This window comes from Malaclemys terrapin, chromosome 2 (genome assembly GCF_027887155.1).
Source record: "Malaclemys terrapin pileata isolate rMalTer1 chromosome 2, rMalTer1.hap1, whole genome shotgun sequence".
Taxonomy (NCBI): domain Eukaryota; kingdom Metazoa; phylum Chordata; order Testudines; family Emydidae; genus Malaclemys; species Malaclemys terrapin.
Window position 1 is genome coordinate 235,706,352 of NC_071506.1, and position 21,248 is coordinate 235,727,599.

The window sequence follows — 21,248 nt, forward strand, 5'->3', positions numbered from 1 at the left end:
AAAGAGCAACTACAGTATTTATTTTGTCTCAAAACAAATTTTGTTTTTCACAGAATTACAGTCACATTTTTCAATGTAAAACTAAAACAAAAAAATGCAAACACTAAAGTCCTGGCTTTTAACTTTCCCCCGCAACCTTTAGGAAAGAAAGAAAGAAAGAAAACCCATTACACCTTAACAAAAGAATATTGAAGCAGTTTATTTTCCTCAGCCTCCCTGTTATACTGGTGCTCCATAGGTTAATTAGAAAAATTATCTTATTGGACCAAACTCTCCACAAAGCAAACGAGATTCTCTTCGGGTTTCTACTAATCTGCAGTATGCAAGCTTCTCAGACAGCAACCATCTATCAAAGTCATTTCTTGGCGGCCCTGTGGGCCTGCATCTGTTCAACCAACTGGAAAAAAGTGTCATGCAAGCTGTGCAAATGAATTTTACTTCTACTTTCTATTTTTTTTTTTAATTTATTAATGTTTGCACTGGGAAATACGTTTGTGAACTATTTTTAAAAGGTAAAATCTTGTTCCAGACCGATCAAGTTCTACTTGAGATACTCTCTAAAAGATATTTCTGTACAAGACAAGTAGGCAAAAAAAAAAAAAAATGCAGCCAGCTTGGCGTGGGTAACCAATATGATTAAACCATAAGCATTACTGCAGACAGCATGGGTAAATTTCATTTTAAGTACAGTCATACAAACACAGAAGTACCAAAGGCCATCACAAAAATCTCTGACACAGGACCTAATTAGGTGACGTCTTTTTATTCTCATCCTCTTAAAATACTGACAATATTTATTCTGCACAATTCCCAAAAGCACCTTTATAATTAGTATGGCATGTCAATGTTCAATACATTACATCTTGAAAAAGACTGCTGTCTTCCTTGTGTGCCTGCCAGGTGTGAGCCTTTTAGGGGGGTATGGGGGATATTACATAAAAGACCAATGAAATGACTCACTATTTCAGAAACAAAGCCATCTACATGCTGCCAGATACAGTTTTCCGTGTGAAAAAGAACACATGTACTGAACAAGTGTTCTCAATCTTTAAAAACATGACTGGAAATAGTTTCATGTTCTCTTCTGATGGATAAATGACACATTGCCATATTACATATATGGGGTTTCATGAACATGATCCATGTATCTGTTTACCTTTTCTCTTAATTCAATGAATTTATGAGCATACTGAAACATGAAATGTACCTCCTTCCTTGCAATGGACAACATGGTCATTGGTAGCATGAAGAAATAATCAAACGTTCCCATATCACTGATATAATATACTCACTATTTCTAAGAAAGGGTACATCTTTTTATCTGCATAATTTAAAAAACACTGTTGAAAGTGATGTGTGGTTTTAGGGATGTACAGTTTATAAAATGGTCATAAACAGTCAATACAAACCCAACGAACCATTCTACAGTATTTGAAACCTACAACTGCTAAAGAAAAAGTGGAGGGGAATACGGTGGGATTAACTCATGCTTCAGGTTTAGTTTTATCACAAATGACAGGTCAATCAGTTACAGCAAATGAAAGAATTTTGCAAACAAGATAGCTATTATAACAACAAAATTAAGCTACAGGTTCCCAGTAGGTTGCTTGCAGAGCTTTAGATATATTTCAATCAGAAATCATTAACCCCAGAGTATGCAAAGGTGACAGATACAAAATAACAAAACCTATTCTCTGAAAATCATGTGCACCTGTGTGGTGCAAAAGAGGGGGGGGTGGGAGAATGAAAAGCCAACCTGCCCAATGATTCTACCCAGTAGAGTCCATATTCCTTGCCCTTCGTTTCGTAGCTTTCCATTCATATTTTGTAGCTCTTCCAAGGACTCACACAGCTGAAAATAAAAAATTGAAAAAAACTCTTTTAAAGCTCATGTACTGAAGTTACTCAGCATCTATTATCTGAGAACTCTTTACCTGTAACTTTTATAAATTACATAATTAAAAACACAATGAAACTCAATAGTCATGTCAATACATTAGAGATCAGTGCAGTCATTCAGGCATATAACAGCACTAAGAAGAAAGTTGGGCAGCCATCTGTTTTGTAAAAGAGGATCTGAAGTAATTCAGCATGACAATTAGGTTCCACAATCACAATCAGAAAGCAAAATTAAAGTATACTAATGCATCATACAAATTCTACTACACTATTTCCAGCTATGAAGTTATGGCAAATGTTTTATATAGGGAATCAAGTTTTGTTCCTTCACCACCAAAAAAAAAATAAAAAAAAAAATCACACACTCTTAAAAAAACCAAGCCCCACTTATTTTGTTAATTTAAAAGAACACCGAAGCAGAAGACCGTATTCTCAAAAGTAATTGCCAGCTATAATACTGTATGTACAACCTAGTAATTTTGTTAATCGTCTTCTCCATTCCTCTCTTATTATTCTTGGACAATACAACAAGCAGATGTTAACATTTGTTTGCATTTAAAACGTGTTCAAACCACTTTGTATAAATTCTAACCTGCTGAATTCAGCAAGCATCGGTATTATATAATCCTGCACAAAAAATAATTTTAATGGTTTTATATATATTTCTGTTTCAAAACAGTTCAAAAAGTGATAAGGCAATTTTAAATCAACACTAACTCCTCCACATACCATGGCTTGCTTCACACACATTCATTATAGCAGCACTTCCTTAAGGCAATGTTATCATCTGTTGCTCCCCATAAACAAAAGTTTTGGGAAGGCTCAAAATTTGGATATTGATAAAAGCATGGGCAACTGTTTTCATGTTTTGTTTTGTTTTGTACACTATTTCATGTAAACAATTCCTGCACTGCTGAAAATCCAGACACTACCACTAGAGGAGAACCTGAAAGTCAAACTACTCAAAAACCAAACTGTGAGAGTGACAAGTCAGGGGTCACTGTCCAAACTAAGTGCACACAAACAGCAAAAATGGTAAAAAGTAAGGCCCAAATCTTTCAACTAGTTCCAGGCAAGAGGGCCTCTGTGCTCACGTGGAGCCCTGTTAATGAGGCTCTATGTGAAGGATAAGTACCCAACTTAGATTTTAGAAATTCACTATAGTTGTGATAATTTAAAATGTGAAGGTAAGATATATTTTAAGTAACATTTTTATCCTAGTACTCCCCCTTTAAATAGCAGTTTTCCACATCTCTAAGAAATGCCTTTGAAAAGCAAAATTCTATCAGTTAACAACACACCAATGCTTAGCACAGTTGTATTCACTGCTTTTCTTACCTTGTTATATTCCACATGAAGTTTTTCTTGCTCATTTTCTAGTTTATCTTTAATATTCTTCTGTTCAGCCATATTTTCTTGGATCTGAATCATGCGCATGTTTCTCTCTGTTTAAAGAAAATCCAGTCCTTTCTAGCTTTAGTTGTATTTGTTCAAGTGTGCCACATTGTTGACACATGGAATAAGTGTTACACATTTAAGCACCAAGTTAAAAAAATCTTAAAATGTAAAACTACTACGAGAGAGAGAGGGAGAGAGAGAGATGATCAAATTACAGGCCACTGTCCTGTTAAATGATCTATGAGACTGATGGAATACAAGCACTCCCCACCATGTAGACCTGGGGAAAGTATTTTTGATGAATAGTTTATTTGCAAAAAATGCAGTTTTGGTTATCCCAAAACTATTCCTGAATATGACACACATTTGTGAGTAGTTTTGGACCATTTTTCTTTTCAGTACTTGGATGCCATTCTCAAAATGTCCAGAAAAGGTAGTGCTGAGATGGAGGTGATTGCCAGAGCCCTCCTTATAACTTTTGATCAAGTGATTAGAGCCCTCACCCAGGATGTGGGACATGCAGATTCAATTCCCCTCTCTGCTGATATGGAGAAGGTATCAGAACTTGAGTCTGCCCCATTGCATTATATTACCTGGGCCACGGGCTAGGGGAATATACCGGTGTGCGTCTGTGGTGTGACTGCCCTAATCACTGGGATAAAAATGATAAGGCATCATCACGAAGTCTACCTCCTCGAACCTAGCCCTTTAAAAAAAATACCCAAAACAGATTTTTTTTTCAATTTGCTAATTTTTTTATTTTTGTTTCCAGTTTCTAGATGCAGTTAACCCACATCAAATCTTTTTTAAAAAAATTTTGAACCTCCCAGCTTCACTGCCACATACTTTTGCTGCATGGGCAAAGTCAGAGTGAGATAACTGTTTGGTGATGTGCACTGATTGGTCATCTCAAGCTAAACCAGCTGACATCAATCACAACAGTATGCCCTTCTAAGATGGAAACAGAGTACTGAGGACCTAAAGACACAGCGCTCAAGATTTTGCTAGGGATGTTCGGAGGGGGAGAGAGATGCTCTTCCACCTGACTTCAAAGAGGACAAAACAAAAAAGGTGACAAATATCTACCCTTACAGGCCTGTCAACAAAAACATATTCCCTGCTGTTTATGTTTGAAGGAATTTAGTTTACAAAAGAGAGATATGTTTAAAAAGGCACCTTAACTTACTTTAGCATATTGAGATACTGAGTGTGAACTCTGCATTCATTTGAATGAGCAATAATAGCTTTTTCTCTAATAATTATAAGAAAAAAAAAAATATATATATATATATATATATATATATACACACATACACACACGAGCATACTCTGTTACTTTAACCAAACCCTCTCCTCTCTCTTTCTATAATTAGTCAAATGTTTTCTTCAAAACATCGTATAACACAAAAGTCAATAGGTGTGGAGCATTGTCTATATCAGGGGTTGCCAACCCCTGAGAAGTGGTGTGCCAAGTCTTAATTAATTTAGGGTTTCACGTGCCAGTAATACATTTTACATTTACAGGGGCCAGTGGACGGAACCCTAGATGGTCTGGGGATCCATCCACCGGCCCCTGCCAGACGGGGTCCCGGCCGCAGGCCCCGCTCAGCCAGCTGCTGGCCCGGGGTTCCGTCCATTCAGGCCGGCAATGGGCTGAGCAGGGCCGGCGGCAGGGACCCCAGCTGGCAGTAAAGTGGCACTAAAAATCAGCTCACGTGTCACCTTTGGCACGCGTGCCGCAGGTTGCCGACCCCGGTCTATACGGTTTAAGAAACTTAAATTTCATATTCTCATCCTTACCAAGATAATAATTCACAAAATCAGCAGTCAGAGCCGGTTGCTTATGTTTTCTCCTTCCATCCACACTGGAACTGGTATCTGAAGTGTCCACTGGGAAGATGTCTGTACTAATTCCCATTAATTCAGCTTTGCGCATCAGCTTACGTATGGCTGAAGCACTGCTAGTGAGTGGTCGTGGCAGCTTCTCCCTGGGAACCCAGGCCTGAGGCCTGGTGGTACGAGCTAATTCTGCCTTGGCACGATACTGCTGCAGTCTGGCATTGATTCGGGCCTACAATCAAATTCCCAGAAAATCAAAACAGAATAAAATGGTGTAAAATGGAATCCAAATCACTTTTGCTAGTAAACTTAACCTTCCTTTAGACTACATGTACACTAGACACTACTTTCAATAAGAAAAAATGCACAATTTAATCCAGCATTTTTTAATGCTTTAGGATGTGATATCTCAACAGGCAAAACCACATACAGTATGAATATCATTTGATTTTACTTTGACATTTATAGTCAACTGACAGTGTATTTTCTTAACCTTAGATTTGTGAAGTCAAACGGAGTAATATTCAGAACTGTCTTTCTGGGAATACCACCTTCAACAAGACTATTAACGTAAGTGGTCTTCTGGCAATCTGCTGGCATGTCTAACAACATAAGTAGGTGGAACGGCCTATGCTCACACAGTGGGTAAAACCCTTGGCTTAGGTATCAGAAAACAGATTAAGATGAAAGTATACTGCCGGCATAAATGCCCATCTAAACCTGCTGGCTGACACTTATGCCAAGTCTAGAACCCTCTTTTGCAGGAACTCCTTTCCCAGTTATAGCACTGTCCACACATACCTCTTTATACACTAGCTGACATTAAGGAAATTCACAAACAAAAGCAAGAGACGCACTGTATATATTGCTGACGGCATCTGTATATTTTGGACGTCTGGGAGACCAACGCCAGACGATCAAGTTGTTACATGTAATTGGAAAATAGTGCCTGCAGAAAGTCTTTGCAGTGGAAGACAATAACACTAGCATAAAAACTATGACAGGCATGAATCCAGCTGAGTACCAGTTACAGCTTGTATACTCACCTGCATGAAGAGGAAGTTAGACTACAGAGCATTAATCCAACTTCCCCAACACACGATATGAGATACCCTTACATGTGAGAGAAAGGCAAAAACATGTGCATATACATGCTACACTTGAGGAATACCAGTTAACTCAGCAGTTCAACTTACTAGCTTATGACCAGCATGATCTGGAGCAGGATGTCAAACATCTGGTTTGTAGGCTGAATCCAGCCCAAGGACTCTCTTCTCCAGCCCATAGCACAAAGGACCCAGAAGTGAACTGGAGTGGACAGACTGAGTAGGGAGGTCATGCTTGATTTGACACAGGCACCTGAGGCCTCTCCTTTTTCTTTCTGCCTTCCCCTCCCCTCAGTTGTTTTCATAGAGGAGGCAGCACCACAATGCCTCAGAGATGAGACAGAATAGGCTCCTTCCCAGTTGAACCACTATTCTCTCACTTTCATCCAGGCCTCAATCCCCCAGAGACAGATTTTGTCTTCAATGTTTAAAAAGATGTGTTTTTACTCTGGAATAACTAACACACATTTGCTATCCCAATGTAAATCCTAGTGATGACAAGGCACCATAGTTTTCACCATAAGGGAAATTGAGGCAAGGGGTCAACCATGAGGCAGAGAAAGTGTCGTGACACAGTGGATAGAGCACTGGACTGGAACTTCAGAGATCTGGGTTCTATTCCTGGCTCTGCCCTAGCCTGCTGGGTGATTTTGATCAGACCCACCTCCAGGTACCTCCTGCAGGAAGCTCCTCAGATGCACTGCCTCAGAGTCCAGATTCCTGTAGCTGGGGCAGATTCCTGGATCTGATCTCCCCTGTGCTGCTAGGAGCACCTGCACAAGGGGATCCTAGCTGCTAGGCCCAGCCAGGCTGAGGAGAGACAGGACTTCCTCTTCCCCTGCACAGCTGCTCTGGGGGCGGGGGTCAGACCCACATGTGGATACCTCCCCCAGCTGCAGGAAGCTCCGTGGTTGCGCTACCTTCAGAACCGCAGTGCAGCCATGGATCTCACTTCCCCCCCAGAGCAGCCATACAGGGGAAGAGGATGTCCTGTCCCAGCCCGAACTAGCAGCTAGAAGCTCCCAGCTGGGGCACTCCGAGCAGCATGGAGGAGATCAGACCTACCTCCTCGATCCTCTCCCAGCTGCAGGAAGCTCCACGGCTGCAACCTTCAGAGCCCAATTCTGAAGGCAGAGCAGAATAGAGGGTACAAATACAGCGACTCCCCCCTACAACAGCTTTGCAACCCCCCACGACTCTCTTTTGGGTCAGAACCTCCCACAGTTACAACACTGTAAAATTTCAGATATAAACATTTGAAAACATGAAATTAACCAATTTTAAAACCCTCTGGCCATGAAATTAATCAAAATGGACCGTGAATTTGGTACGGTCCCTAGTAGTCGTATAGCGCCGTGCAGTAAAAACTACAAAGTAACTTGTCGCTACTAGGGAGAGAAAAAAAGAGAGGGAGACTGAGGATGCCCAAAGTTGGGCAAGTGGGTAGGGGAAAAGAGGAAACATTCACAAGAAGGAGGAGCGGTGGCTAGACATGGAGGGACACATGGAGGGGAAAGTTTCACCAACACATATACTTTTTAAATTAGTCTTTGTCTTTAAATGTGATATTTAGCTTCACTAATTAAAGTGATGGCCCCTAAATGAATGGATAATTCAGCACTCATGACAGAATATGTATTAACACAAATTTAACACCATTAATCTAGAGAGACTGGAAATATAGAATGATGGCAAGAACAAGAAACATTTATAATTTCTATTCGGGTACAGGGATGAGAACAATCTGTACACTCACTCAGTCTTCTAAACATGGCAGTGCTCAGCTCTCTTGGAAATCAGGCCATTAATTTAGGTGCATAAATAAAGATTTAGGAGCCTAATTTTAGGCACCCATTTTTTTAAATCTTGACCCAGGACTTCAATGATATATCTGTGACTGTTAGTAGCAAATCACTCCAATGGCCGGGGAGGACTCTGAGTTACTACAGGGAATTCTTTCCTGGTGTCTGGCTGCTGGGTTGTTGTAATGCTCAGGGTACAACTGACCACCATATTTGGGGTTGTGAAAAGAATTTTCCCGCAGTCAGATTGGCAGAGATCCTGGGGTTTTTTTTGCCTTCCTCTGCAGCCTGGGTCATTTGCAGTTTTAAACTAGTGTAAATAGTGCACTCTCTCTAACTTGACATCTTTAAATAATGATTTGAGGATGTTAGTAAGTCCTCCAGAGAGTACAGGTCTATTACAGGAATGGATGGGTGAGGTTCCGTGGCCTGCAATGTACAGGAGGTCAGAGTAGATGATCATGACGGTCCCTTCTGGCCATACAGTCTATGGGATTCACAGCAAAGACCTTTACAATTTAGGCATTGGTTACAGAGCCTTTTTTTTTTTCCCCCTTGTCCATCATTTCTGCCACTATTACGTAGATCCACAGCTTGCCTCTGTCACCATCATCCTTATCCCCTCACAGTTTCTCTCAGTCACTTTTCTGCCTCACAGTCAGTCTCTGCTCCCCCTGACCTTGAAACACAGAGTCAGTCTCCCTCCTCTCAATTATTGTCTCTGGTGTCACAGCAGCCCCTGATAGTTGGGAGGAAAAACTGCATGTAAAATCCTACTTAGCCTGGGTCTGGAGACATGCCCAGTACAAATGGAACCTTCCGAGTGTTTTGTTTTAAAACTATCATCCACTGAGTATATGGAAACTGAAATTTTTTAGATTATAATACATTTTCAAATTTTGGTGGATTTTCAGGAGGCCGGCAAAAAACCTATTGACACCAGGACAACTCACTTGCTAAAGTTCAAGTCCCTTCTTCAGAGGCACCAGAGCTTCTCAATTTAATTAATGAAATAATTTAGCATGGGCAAAACAGATTTTACCTAACCTCATTCTGAGAAATAGCTGAATCACTTTTACTGAAATGGTATACACACACACACACCCCTAAGGCAGACACACAGCATGGAAAATTTCAGCCTAAATAGGGGTCTTATATTATAAAGTGTTCAGGCAACCTTAACCGTAGGCTTTGCTACTAGCTCCTTGTAATAACTAAGGGAGAAGGTGGAACTTGCTTCTAACATACACATAGCAAAATATCTAAAATCCTGGCTGCTTTGACTGATTTTTATTTTTTTAGAATCTTGAAATAAAGATTAGAAGTAAAATAAACGCAACTATGGAATTAAAAAAGAATGATAAATTACCCTGGTATAATAGAGAATTATATAAACTAATCAGGATTATTTCCATTCAGATGCCTGCATGTGCACCTTTTCAAGGATTATATTATGGGGTCATTCACTCTTAGGGAATCCAATCTAAAGATAATTCACTGCCATATTAATTGACCATATGCCATCAATGTAGTCCAAATTTCATTTTCAACCACCGTAATTCCACCTTCCTCTTCCCCCCCTCTTCTCATTTAACATTGATGATTAACACACATGCAGCTTTGGCACGGGTACAATACCTGCGCTTCTGGCGAGAGCTGTTTCTCTCTTTCCTGCAGGGACATTTTACAATAAGACTGTAAAGCCAAGTAGTTCTTCCGTTTCCATTTTCTGTCTAACCGGTCCGCATGCTGTTTACAATAAGCAAAAAAAGGATCTGCTATGTCCTGTTTCAGCAAGAAAAGAGGTGGAAAAGAAGGGAGGGAAAATCTAGTTAGAAAAATGATATAGAGGAACATAAAGCCAGCATTTCATGTATACCACAATTAACATTGACAACTAAGGGGAAGGAATACAAGCCAAAATAGGAAAAGAACAGGTTAAAGAATATTTAGATAAGTTAGATGTATTCAAGTCAGCAGGGCCTGATTAAATTAATCCTAGGGAACTATTTTTTTTTAACAATCCTAGGGTTTTATTTTTTAAAAGGGGAACAAGGAGAACCCGGGGAATTACAGACCAGTCAGCCTAACTACAATATTTGGAAAGATATTGGAGTAAATTATTAGACAATCAGTTTATGAGCACCTGGAGAATAGGGTTATAAGGAATAGTCAGCATGGATTTGTCAAGAACAAATCATGCCAAACCAACTTAATTTCCTTCTTTGATAGGATTACTGACCTGGTGGATGGGGAAAAGCAGTAGACATGATATACCTTGATTTTAGTTAGGCTTTTGACAGGGTTCCACATGACATTCTTGTAACCAAACTAGGAAAACGTGGTCTAGATAAATTTACTATAAAGGGAGTGCACAACTGGTTGAAAGACCTTACTTTAAGGGTAGTTATCAATGGTTTGCTGTCAAGTTGGGACAGTGCATCTAGTGGGGTCAGTCCTGGTTCTGGTAATCTTCAATATTTTCATTAATGACTTGGATAATGGAGTACAGAGTATGCTTATAAAAATCTGCAGATGACACCAACCTGAGAGGGGTTGCAAGCACTTTGGAGGACAGGTTTAACATTCAAAATGACCTTAACAAATTGGAGAATTGGTCTGAATTCAACAAGATAAAATTCAATAAAGCCAAATGCAAAGTACTTCCCTTAGGAAGGAAAAAATCAAATGCACAACTACAAAATGGGGAATAACTGTCTAGATGGTAGTACTGCTGAAAAGGATCTGGAGTTAGAGTGACCACAAACTGAGTATGAGTCGTTCATGTGATGCAGCTGCAAAAAAAGCTGATTATGATTCTGGGCTGTATTAACAGGAGTGTTGTATGTAAGACACAGCAAGGTAACAGTCCCGCTCTACTCAATGCTGGTGAGACTCCCGCTGGAGGACCATGTCCAATTCTGGGCACCACAATTTAGGAAGAATGTGGACAAATTGGAAAGAGTCCAGTGGAGAGCAACAAAAATGATAAACGGTTTATAAAACTTGACGTAGGAGGAAAGGTTGAAAAAACTGGGTATGGTTAGTCTTCAGAAAAGAAGACTGAGGGGTGACCTGGTAATAGTCTTCCAATACCTTAAAGGCTATTATATACGAGGACGGTGATCAACTGTTCTCCATGTCCACTGAAGGTAGGACAAGAAGTAATGGGCTTAATCTGCAGAAAGATTTAGATATTAAGTAAAATTTTCTAAGTATAAGGGTAGCCAAGCTATGGAATAGGGTTCCAATGGAGGTCATGGAGTCCCCATCATTGGAAACCTTTAAAAACAAGTTGGACAAACACCTGCCAGGGATGATCTAGGGGTTTACTTGGTCCTGGCACAGCGCAGAAGGCTAGACTTGATGACTTCTCGAGGTCTCTTCCAGCTCTACATTTCTACGATTCTATGTTTCATATAGATGGGTCTTGTAGAGCAACACAGTCAGGGTTTGAATCGGTTTAACTAAAGGCCTGTTTAAAACCAATTTTGTTAAATTGATGCAAGCCCACATCTGTACACTCTTAAACAGATTTTAAGATTGTGTATATTGATTTAGTGTAATTCAGTAAGGAACTGACTTAAGCTAAATCAATGGAAGCCAGGTCTAAACTTGTTTAAAAGTGACCACATAGAAATTTTGCTTTTGTTTTTTTAAGCTGAAAAGTTTCTTTTTTAGACTAGCTATCATATAGTTTATGAAAACAACATAATTTGTTACAAAAATTCGGTTTCTTATATCAAAAGAGGATACTAAAATTGTACTAGCAATTATTTCCACCCAGAATTGCAAATAGAATTAAAAGATATATTTAATTGTTCCCATAACTCATGTAGCTCAAAGTCTAAATTCCATTATTTGCACACAGAAGAGACTAATTTTCAAAATTGCGTGTGAAAATAATGAGGGTTCAGTTTCAGAGAACAAGTTGAAGCCAAATTGAAAAGTCTAACCTTAGAAGTTAAAGATTTGTTTTAGTTAAAGGCCTCAATTGAAGGTTTCAGTAGACACCGTATTTTAAAATGTTACGGAGGGTCAGTGCTACCCAATATGCTAATTAGTTCATGAATTATTTTTTGTTTGTTTGCTTTTTTTGTTATTTTTTTAAATAATCAGAGTTAAGGAGCACTGAAGCAGGTCCCAGCAAATACAGCACAGGACAAAACAACACTGCAAGCACCTCCTCGTTCTCTAATACAGCTCCCTCGTGCCGTACAACAAAGCAATACATTCTCCATGTACTTTTTAACAGTCTCTAATGATCTCCAAAGTGTTTTTTTTTTTTTTGAATGAACAAATGAATTTACATTTCTGCAAGTTAACCCAGGGAAAAAGGGACAACTTCCTATGACAAGTGTTGTACCAACAGGTAACAATTACAATAAAGCACATAAGGAAAGCATTTAGAGCAGTGTATTACTGCACATGAAGATGGGATGGGAGAGTTGTCATTTTTCTATATTGAAGTGATGGAAGTTATTTTTATGTATCCAAGGTTGGTTTTTTTCCTCCATGCCTGTTCACAAACAAATATACGGTTACTGGTATATTTTAATACTAAATAGTTATAAAAACCTGCCCTCTTTGACTCCTTCTGTAATCACAAAGTGCTCCTGGTTGCTGTTTGGACAGTTCCAAGAAACACTCGCCTCTCTTTTGCCCCAGCAGCTCACTAGAATATTTGATTGTTCCAGAAGAGACAGGCAGGGAGTCCTTACATATATGTTACATATATAATGTATGCATTGGTCTCTCCATATTGTTTCTCTGGGCAGCAATCACATTATGCTCAATATTCCTCCAACAGATCAAAATTTCCAAAGAAAGGAACATTTTGGGAAAAAGACACACATCTGATTCTGCATTAAGTGAAAGAGCTCATTATTATATCTTGTTTTCCAAATACATTTTTCAAATAGCATTGTTTTCCTTTTGACTTCTTCATAGTAGTTTTTATATGGCCTAAGCAACGGCAGTCTTTTGTATGTTCTTCTATTTTTCATTCGTCGCTTACTAAATTTTCACATTCTTATAGCTGAACTACTTTATCAATTCATTTACCTCGTGTATACAGTCTACAAGCTGAGTAAGACTGCCTCAGACAAAGGTGGATCAATATATCTCAGTTTACTTTCTCTTTTTAATTTCCAGCACACTTTCTATATGAATAATTGTCAGTAAAATTTACTAACCAGGCACAAAAATCCACTGACTCTCTCATAACAACAAATTAAATATTTTACTTGCCTGTCCAACAAAAGCCCACCCACTTACTCACCAGAGGCAAGTAAAATTTTGCAAGTTTGATTTAAAAATATACTCTGTATATTCAGATTTCAAGATAGGGGAATATACGTGACACAGAGCTTACCTCCATAAGAATTTAAATTAACAATTCTGAGTTATGTGATTCCAAGGCCTTGATTACAAAATATTTTGTTTGCGGTTGTTTAAAGATATGCAATGTTTTTAGGTGAAAAGCATGGCAAACACATACAATGATGGGAATTCACAACATGAGCTCCTTAAAGAATCAATATTAAACCCCATCTAGTAGAGCCATCACTGTTTAGCTGAAGGCACCATGTTTATCTTTCCAGCACTTCATCTTGTAGGTGAAATTTATTTTTTATGAACAGTTCTGACAGAGAATTACTAATGGTTTGAGTGGCCAGTTCCTTCAGAAATAAGAAAGACAGTGATTCCAATGTAGATAATGAATGACAACAAAGCCTGCATGTCAGTGTGCACTGTTGTGTGCGTGTCCCTCTCACTCACCTATACACAATTTACTTTCTGTCGCATTTACTATATGTAAAGATGAATATGACTTGCTAAACTTGAACTTTGCAATTAGGACAGACCAACTAGACACTTACAAGGTATTTCCATTGAATAAATCAGCCCTTATGCAAAATCTTGTCATTTGGATTGCTTTATTCTTATTATCAAGAAGAAAACTGGTACCATGAGTGAATATGTAAGGAATATGGAATTTAAATGTAAGTATTTTAACTGGTGCAATTAATGGTAATTTACAAAAACTCAGAATGACAATCAAGAAGTATCATATTAATACAATGAAAGTTACTTATTTATGACACAATTTAATGATAATATTGAAAAAAGATGTATGCAAAAACATTTGACGAGAACCAGGGCCCCATTTGCACAGCACAAAGGGGATGTAATCTGGCTACAGCTGGAAACTGAGCAAAGCAGAGGGAGATTCTAAACTGGAATGAAGCTGACAAAGCAAACTCCTACAACAATGCACCCACATCTTAGTTAGGGGCATTTCAGGAGAAAGAAGTGGTAAGATGGGGAGTGGGATAGGAGGAGCTCCTCTAATACAGTCATTAGCTAGTGTATGATTCCTTAGAGACAACAACTAGCTATCATAAATCAGAGCAGGCCTTAAGCTGTCCTAATTTAAATTAGGGCTAGGCCAGCTTGAAACAACTTCCTGTGAAAAGCATATCTTGGTACAGGGGGAAAAAAAAAAAAAAAAAAAAAAAAAAAAGCTAGCCCACTTCCAAAAATATACTTATGACCTCACAGCAGCATCTTATCAAAATCTATCCTCAGGAATGTTATCCAGAAACACAATAAGCTTCCACATGCTTTTGTTAGGACATTTCCATTTTATGTTTTTCTAAAGAAGTTGCATCACACATATACCTCTTCAGCTGCTGCTTCTGACAACAGGCCTTCTTTCTGAGCACAGGTCACATGGAAATAAGCTCTACACATGCCAGCATCACAACTAATGCAAACACCAGTTCTGGCAAAACGAGGGTCTTCACAAAAACTGCATTCCTAACACAGAAAAATGGCAAAATTAACTACAGAGTAAACACTACAATAAAGATTCGACATTCTATTTTTAATTTATTTTTTTTGCATAAATGAAAGATAATTTAGATGTCTTCTATACAGACACACAAAGTCCGTTAAATGTTACTAATGGATAGATTTAATCTCATGAGGTATAGCAATACAGCTAAGGCTAGCTATCTAAACTGGGATTCTCCAAACTTCTTTTTTTATTCCTATATCCCCTTTTAACAGGTATAGTACAAAAAGACTTGAAATAATAATGCTGGATCTTCTTGTTTTCTTGCACTGGTAGGTTTCAACTTAGACTCTGCACATTACTTTGTTTTAAGTGACTAAACATGCCTTGTTAAAATTAAGAAGAAATTAAACATAATAGATTTAAACAAATGATCATCTGACTAACATGTAAGCAATAATCATAATAGTAATAAAATCAGCACAGTAATCCTTATTTGGGAAGGATCCAATTGCATTAGCAACTTTATAAACTATACACAGGGGTCGGCAACATTCGGCACGCGGCTCGCCAGGGTAAGCACATCATTCGCCCGCGCCGCTTCTCGCCACCCCCATTGGCCCGGGATGGCAAACCGCGGCCAGTGGGGGCCGTGGTCGGCCGAACCTGCCGCGTCAGCAGGTAAATAAACTGGCCCAGCCCGCCAGGGTGTTTACCCTGGCGAGCCGCGTGCCGAACGTTGCCGACCCCTGCTATACAGATAAAATCAGAATCACCTCACCCAAAAATGCAATATATTCCAGGTTGGGGAGAAGCTGTGAAAACACAGCAACACACAACACTATACAACTGTTTAGTCATGAAATGAAGAAGAATACTGCATTAAACTATATAAAACTGGAGCTCCAGAGGGAATTCAGATAGGCAGAATATAAAATGATTATCCATATTTTCATTAGAAACTGAGACTCAGTCTCTATTGTGATAGGGTTAGTGTTTTATTTTGCCAACATATTGCACTGCCTTGGGTCACTTACTCTGCCCACCTGTGAAGAGCATTGCTTATCCTATAATCCCTTTTAAAGCTTATGATGTGCCCAAATTACTACTTCTGCCCCTATTAATCAGTAATGTCAACAAAAAACCTAGCTATTATGTAGAATAGCTGCTGTACAGAGGTTGCCCACTTGGACACTTCTATAACAGTGCTGAATGTTTTGGAAGACTCATAATAGGCATGCTGGAGAGCCACTTCCAATACACAAGCTGCTCTTCAGTCATCCTGGCATAAAAGTCTTTTTTGTTGGTGGTTAATTTAGTACTCATGAAAAGTCCCACATTGATAGCCTTGGGACTCAAATTTTACATGCACCAAATGGGTACAACAAGAGAAGCAACAGCAAAATCTTCCCCACATGGCCTGACAGCTAGAGAAACAACATTTGGACATAAGAAAACCAATGAGCCATCTATCAGAAATCCTTTGGTCTCTATTGAGTGTAATTTTGTGCCAATTGTAACGGTAATTTGAGTGCTATATACATACATCCTCCTATGAACTGGACTAAGAACAATTATACTTCACATAAAAGTCCATTTGGGGATGGGGAGTACATTTTTCATTCATACTCCCATACATTCCTCAACTCTCTACATTCATACTTTGGCAGACTGCCATTAACACACATAACAAGGAGGTAATGAGTGTCTCCAGAAAGAGAGAGGGGGAAGAGAATGAGAAACAAAAGAAAAGACAAAAGAGGATGCATACTTCTGATTTTATTGCATTTCCAGCCCTGAATCTTGTTACATTTGTTGCAGAAACAGAATTACAAAAAGCTAATAAGATATGCTATGCCATATATGTAGAGAAAATAAAACTATACCTAGGTAAACATTTCTCTTCTAGTCTTACCTTGGCACCATACTTAGAATAGTTCATTTCGGTAAGCGTTACTGGCCGCAGCTTGTCAATATCTCCAAATGCCACTCCTGGAACATAGAGGGCACAAACAATGTGGACCCACCTACAACAGCAGAAAAATTAAGCCGTTATCATCAAGAACAACAACATTTTGCTCTTGTATTGCACTCTTCATTTGCAGATCTCAAGTACATTACAATGGATTGAAAATATCATTCACATTTATAGATAAGGAAAATGAGTCATAGAAAACCAAGGGTGTCAGAAACAGGAAAGCAAGCCTATTGACTCACAGGTGAATGGCCCATCCACAAGCCTCTGGTTCCTCCCTCCTATCATCTTAGGTTTTTTTTTTTTTAATTTGTTTTGACTTTTTCTAGCCCAAGTGTTGGTAGCAGCTTTCTTTATGTGGCTCATTGTCAAATACAAGTTCAGTAAAAACCACAATCATTACCTCTCTCTCCCCCGAGTATAGTCTGGCTCAAACATTGCACGATTTGTATGCTGACTCTCTTGTGGAGAATGAAGGGAAGCTGCTCCCAAAAACAGGCAGACAAAAAGTCGCTTTGCCAACCACTTTGTCAGAGGTGGTTTCTCTTCTTTTTCTAGTTTTGTTTACATACTCTGAATGATCTGCCACATGATAATGCAAACAAACACAGAACAGAACTCACTAAACCTTCTAATTCCTGCAAGGGAGTTAAAAAGGCACTAGCAGTACTAAGCCTAAAATTATTTGAATGTTAAGAAAGAACCACCACTTCATCAATGTTTTTTTTTTAAAGCCAGTTTTTTTTTTTTTTTTTAAATGAAACATCAAATCACAGTGTGTGTTGCTTTTCAAGAGCCAGCTACTATCATAGCTGGTATATTCCATTTTGCAGTATCAAATATTAAGGTACAACACTGGTCTTATAAACAGCTCAAACGGGAATTAATTCAGGGAAGTCTAATGGTCTGCATTACACAGGTCAGACTAGATAATCACAAGAGCCCTTTCTGGGGTTGATCAATGAAAGACTAGATGATAAAATGGAAAAATCATGATTTTGAGAACATTAGATGACTAATATGTGAACATGGCAAAAATTACCTCCAACAATGTATACAGATGATTTTTCCCAATTTGAGACCACGTGATAATCTCTTGGATTTAATTAAGAATGAAATAAATGTATTTTTTGACAAAGACTAGGAATGTTAATGTACCTTCCCTTCGAATATCCCTCTGTACGCAGTTTTGAAATTTGGTCCTTTACGAAGGGAACAACCAATGTTCCTGGCAATATGTCCAGTGCTCTAGTAATTCTAAAAAAAAAATCTGCTGTATGATAAAACTTTCAAGCATCACTAAAAAAATTATTGGTGTCTCTTGTCAAAAAGATCTCTGGATAGTTATGCAAAACTAAGATGCAAGACTTCACAATAAATTACAACATACTTGACAGGTAAGCTTGAAAAAAATAGAGAGAGAAAAAAGAAAATTTGGACATATATTTAAAGAAATATTTAAAGAAATATATTTAAAGAAATGTGATCACATTGTGCCAATGACTACCTTTGAAATATTTAAATAATGTAGTTAAAACTTTAGTTATATGAATGATAGTAATTGTGGCAGCAACTGCTAGAATTAAGTCTCTATGTGCATTTCAATCTAAACTCATGTTTTAATCCACTTAAAGCTTTCTGAAATCTTCACCATTTGAGTTGAAATTATCTAGGTTTGGTCTATGTTGGAAGGTGAATTTCTTCATAACTGTGGCCAAAAAAAAGCTCAGTGACTTTGAAGCACAGAGACAGTGGAGAGGAAAAAATTCCCTTTCCAAAAATCCTTGCAACCTTCATCCGAACAGCTCTAGAACTGAAACAGCTGGTTGTAAAAAGCTGAAATATCACATGGAAGCAGTCACAATGGAACATCAGTACACCTCTACCCCGATATAACGCGACCCCATAGAACATGAATTTTGATATAACGCGGTAAAGCAGTGCTCCGGGGGGGCAGGGCTGCACACTCCGGCGGATCAAAGAAAGTTCAATATAACGCGGTTTCACCTATAACGCGGTAAGATTTTTTGGCTCCTGAGGACAGAGGTAGAGGTGTACTTTTAAGCAATCAGCTAATGCTGTTTTTGATTTGACCCGTCAAGGTGCTTCAGGTCCTTGATTCCTGTTGCAATAGGTATGGAGAGTCAACGTATGAGATGTCTCAAGAAGAAAGCATGGAGTCTTGGTGCCATTGAATTTACATATTATCTCTTGGATGAGAGAGTATGGACAGAGATATAGGTTTTTGCTTCATGCTATGTTAGGTCCCCAATAACGGAAGCATCTGAGACCCTTAAAATTTATAACTTATTTATCCTCACAACACCGTTGTAACATAGAGAAGTACTACTATCTCCACTGTATGGATGTGCAACTCCTCCTCTCATATGTATACATCAGAGTTCAATGTCCAGGTTCTGTAACCAGAGAACAGTCTCTGTATCAAGGAAGGCAAGGCATTGTAAACCACCCTCCAGATGTTGAGATGTGAACTTCATCACCACAAGTCTGCAATGCTGCTCCATGGTCACTGAAAGGAGAGGAAATCAGGCCAAGCTAACATATAGTTGCAGCAACTCTGAACAAGCCAGAGAATAATCTGTTGAACCAGGTCCAAGATCTATAATCAAGTGAAGAAGGAGGTAGGCAGGGGCAGCGAAGGACTCCTGAGTTTACTTGGTGTATCAGACTCTCTTTCCCACCAATGCTTCCACTCTATAAGAACGTAGTTTTCAGCTCCCTAGCATGGAAAAGGGCAAATAAGTGCTCTCATCCAGGAGTGTGTGAGCTACCGTAGCAGAAGAATGATGAAAGATCAGGCACAGTATTACACTCCAGTGCTCAGGAGAGGGATTTCTCCCCTGAATACAAGTGACCTTGGTACTGCATGTTTCTTGTCTGAAAATGGCGCATCAGTTAACCGGAAATGTAATAAGTCAGTTTTATCTGTCATAGCTCTCCAGGCAGAGCTAACAGTAATAGTATCTAATCAAAAGTCTGGCAGAATGATGTGTGCTAGCACATACAAACTAGAGGTTAATTTATAATTCAAACACCCACTAATAATATGAGTGGCCACTTGCATTTAGATGGGGAACTGAAGCGTGAAGAGACTGTGTTGCCAAGGGTCACAAAGGAAGTTTGTGGTACAGGAAGGTCTTGAACATTGGTCTCTCAAGTCCTGTAGGCCAGTATCCTCATCACTGGACCATCTTTCCTCTCCACATTAATAAGTGTTGATTAATGCACGATTACTTAATAAAAGTTAGCAACAGCTATTATTTAATTATGGATGAGGTTTGCAGCATTCCATGCATCACTGAAGGTTCACTGGATAATAATGCAAGGCTGTTTCTGGTGCAGTTGATTCCTAGTAGTCAGTGCATCCTGCCGTGCAGAAGGACTGATAGATTGATGAGGAGGTGGTATGGCTGTGTTGCTTACAACTAAACTAAAGTGTGTGGGGAGAGAGGGTCCCTCATTCCAAAACTAGATCTGGGACAGTGTCCATTTGATTTAAGAATGCCAAAACTCATGTTCCTTCTGCCTGATTAAGGGTAATACAGGAAGTACTCAGACCTTTACTTGTGGAGACAGTGAACAACTCCTTTAACGAGAGCAGAATGTCAAAAAAAAATTAAGGAAATATTTGTGTTGCCTTTGCCTAAAAAATTAGCACTTGACGCCAGCAATCTGGCCAATATAGGCAAGTGGTTAACCTTCCATTTTTGGTTAAAATAATAGAGAAGTGGAAGCTAAACAACTCTCCTAGAGCCTAAATGATTGAGAATTCCTTGAGCCATATCAGTCAGGCTTCAGACCTGGCTGTAACATGATACAGATGATGATTTTCTGACAATGGACAAATACCAGGTTCCTACTGATGCTGTCCTAGATACCACTAATCACATGGTTCTTCAATTCTCTTCAGTAGATTGCCTTACAGTTGCCTCATTCTTTTATCTCAGAAATTCCAAAGGGTAGTTTGGGGATATCACTTTTCTATCCTGAAGGCTCTCTTACGCAGGATTCTGTATTATCACTCTTCCTATTTCATGTGCATATGAGGCCACTGCCCCAGACATGCATGAAGAAAGACAAGATGCATTGATGTGGTTTAATTAGGCTGCAACTTTATTAATTTATCTCAGTGATTCTTAACCTTTCTGGACTACTATACCCCTTTCAGGAGTTGGATTTGTCTTGCATTCCTCCAAATTTCACCTCCCTTAAAAACTACTTGCTTACAAAATCAGACATAAAAATACAAGATTCACAGCATTACTGAAAAATTGCTTACTTTCTCATTTTGTCTGTATGAAATTTTAGTCTGTACTGACTTTGCTAGTGCTTTTATGTAGCCTGTTGTAAAAATCTAGAGGAGTTGATACATCCCCTGGAAGACCTCTGTTTACCTTTACGGGTAACAC

The 21,248-nt window shown here is 38.8% G+C and overlaps 1 protein-coding gene across 8 annotated transcripts in view; it reads right to left on the reverse strand.

Annotated features, from left to right (window-relative positions):
- The window catches only part of PHF14 (PHD finger protein 14), a 271,070-nt gene that overhangs the window by 201,823 nt on the left and 47,999 nt on the right, over positions 1-21,248 (reverse strand). For all 8 annotated transcript variants that reach the window (XM_054020326.1, XM_054020325.1, XM_054020323.1 and 5 more), the window contains exons 6-11: positions 16,759-16,870; positions 14,729-14,866; positions 9,683-9,829; positions 5,098-5,368; positions 3,238-3,344; positions 1,757-1,852 (exon numbers count right to left, since the gene is read on the reverse strand). In XM_054020326.1, the coding sequence (XP_053876301.1) occupies positions 1,757-1,852; positions 3,238-3,344; positions 5,098-5,368; positions 9,683-9,829; positions 14,729-14,866; positions 16,759-16,870 (871 nt within the window). The remainder of the gene's footprint in view (positions 1-1,756; positions 1,853-3,237; positions 3,345-5,097; positions 5,369-9,682; positions 9,830-14,728; positions 14,867-16,758; positions 16,871-21,248) is intronic.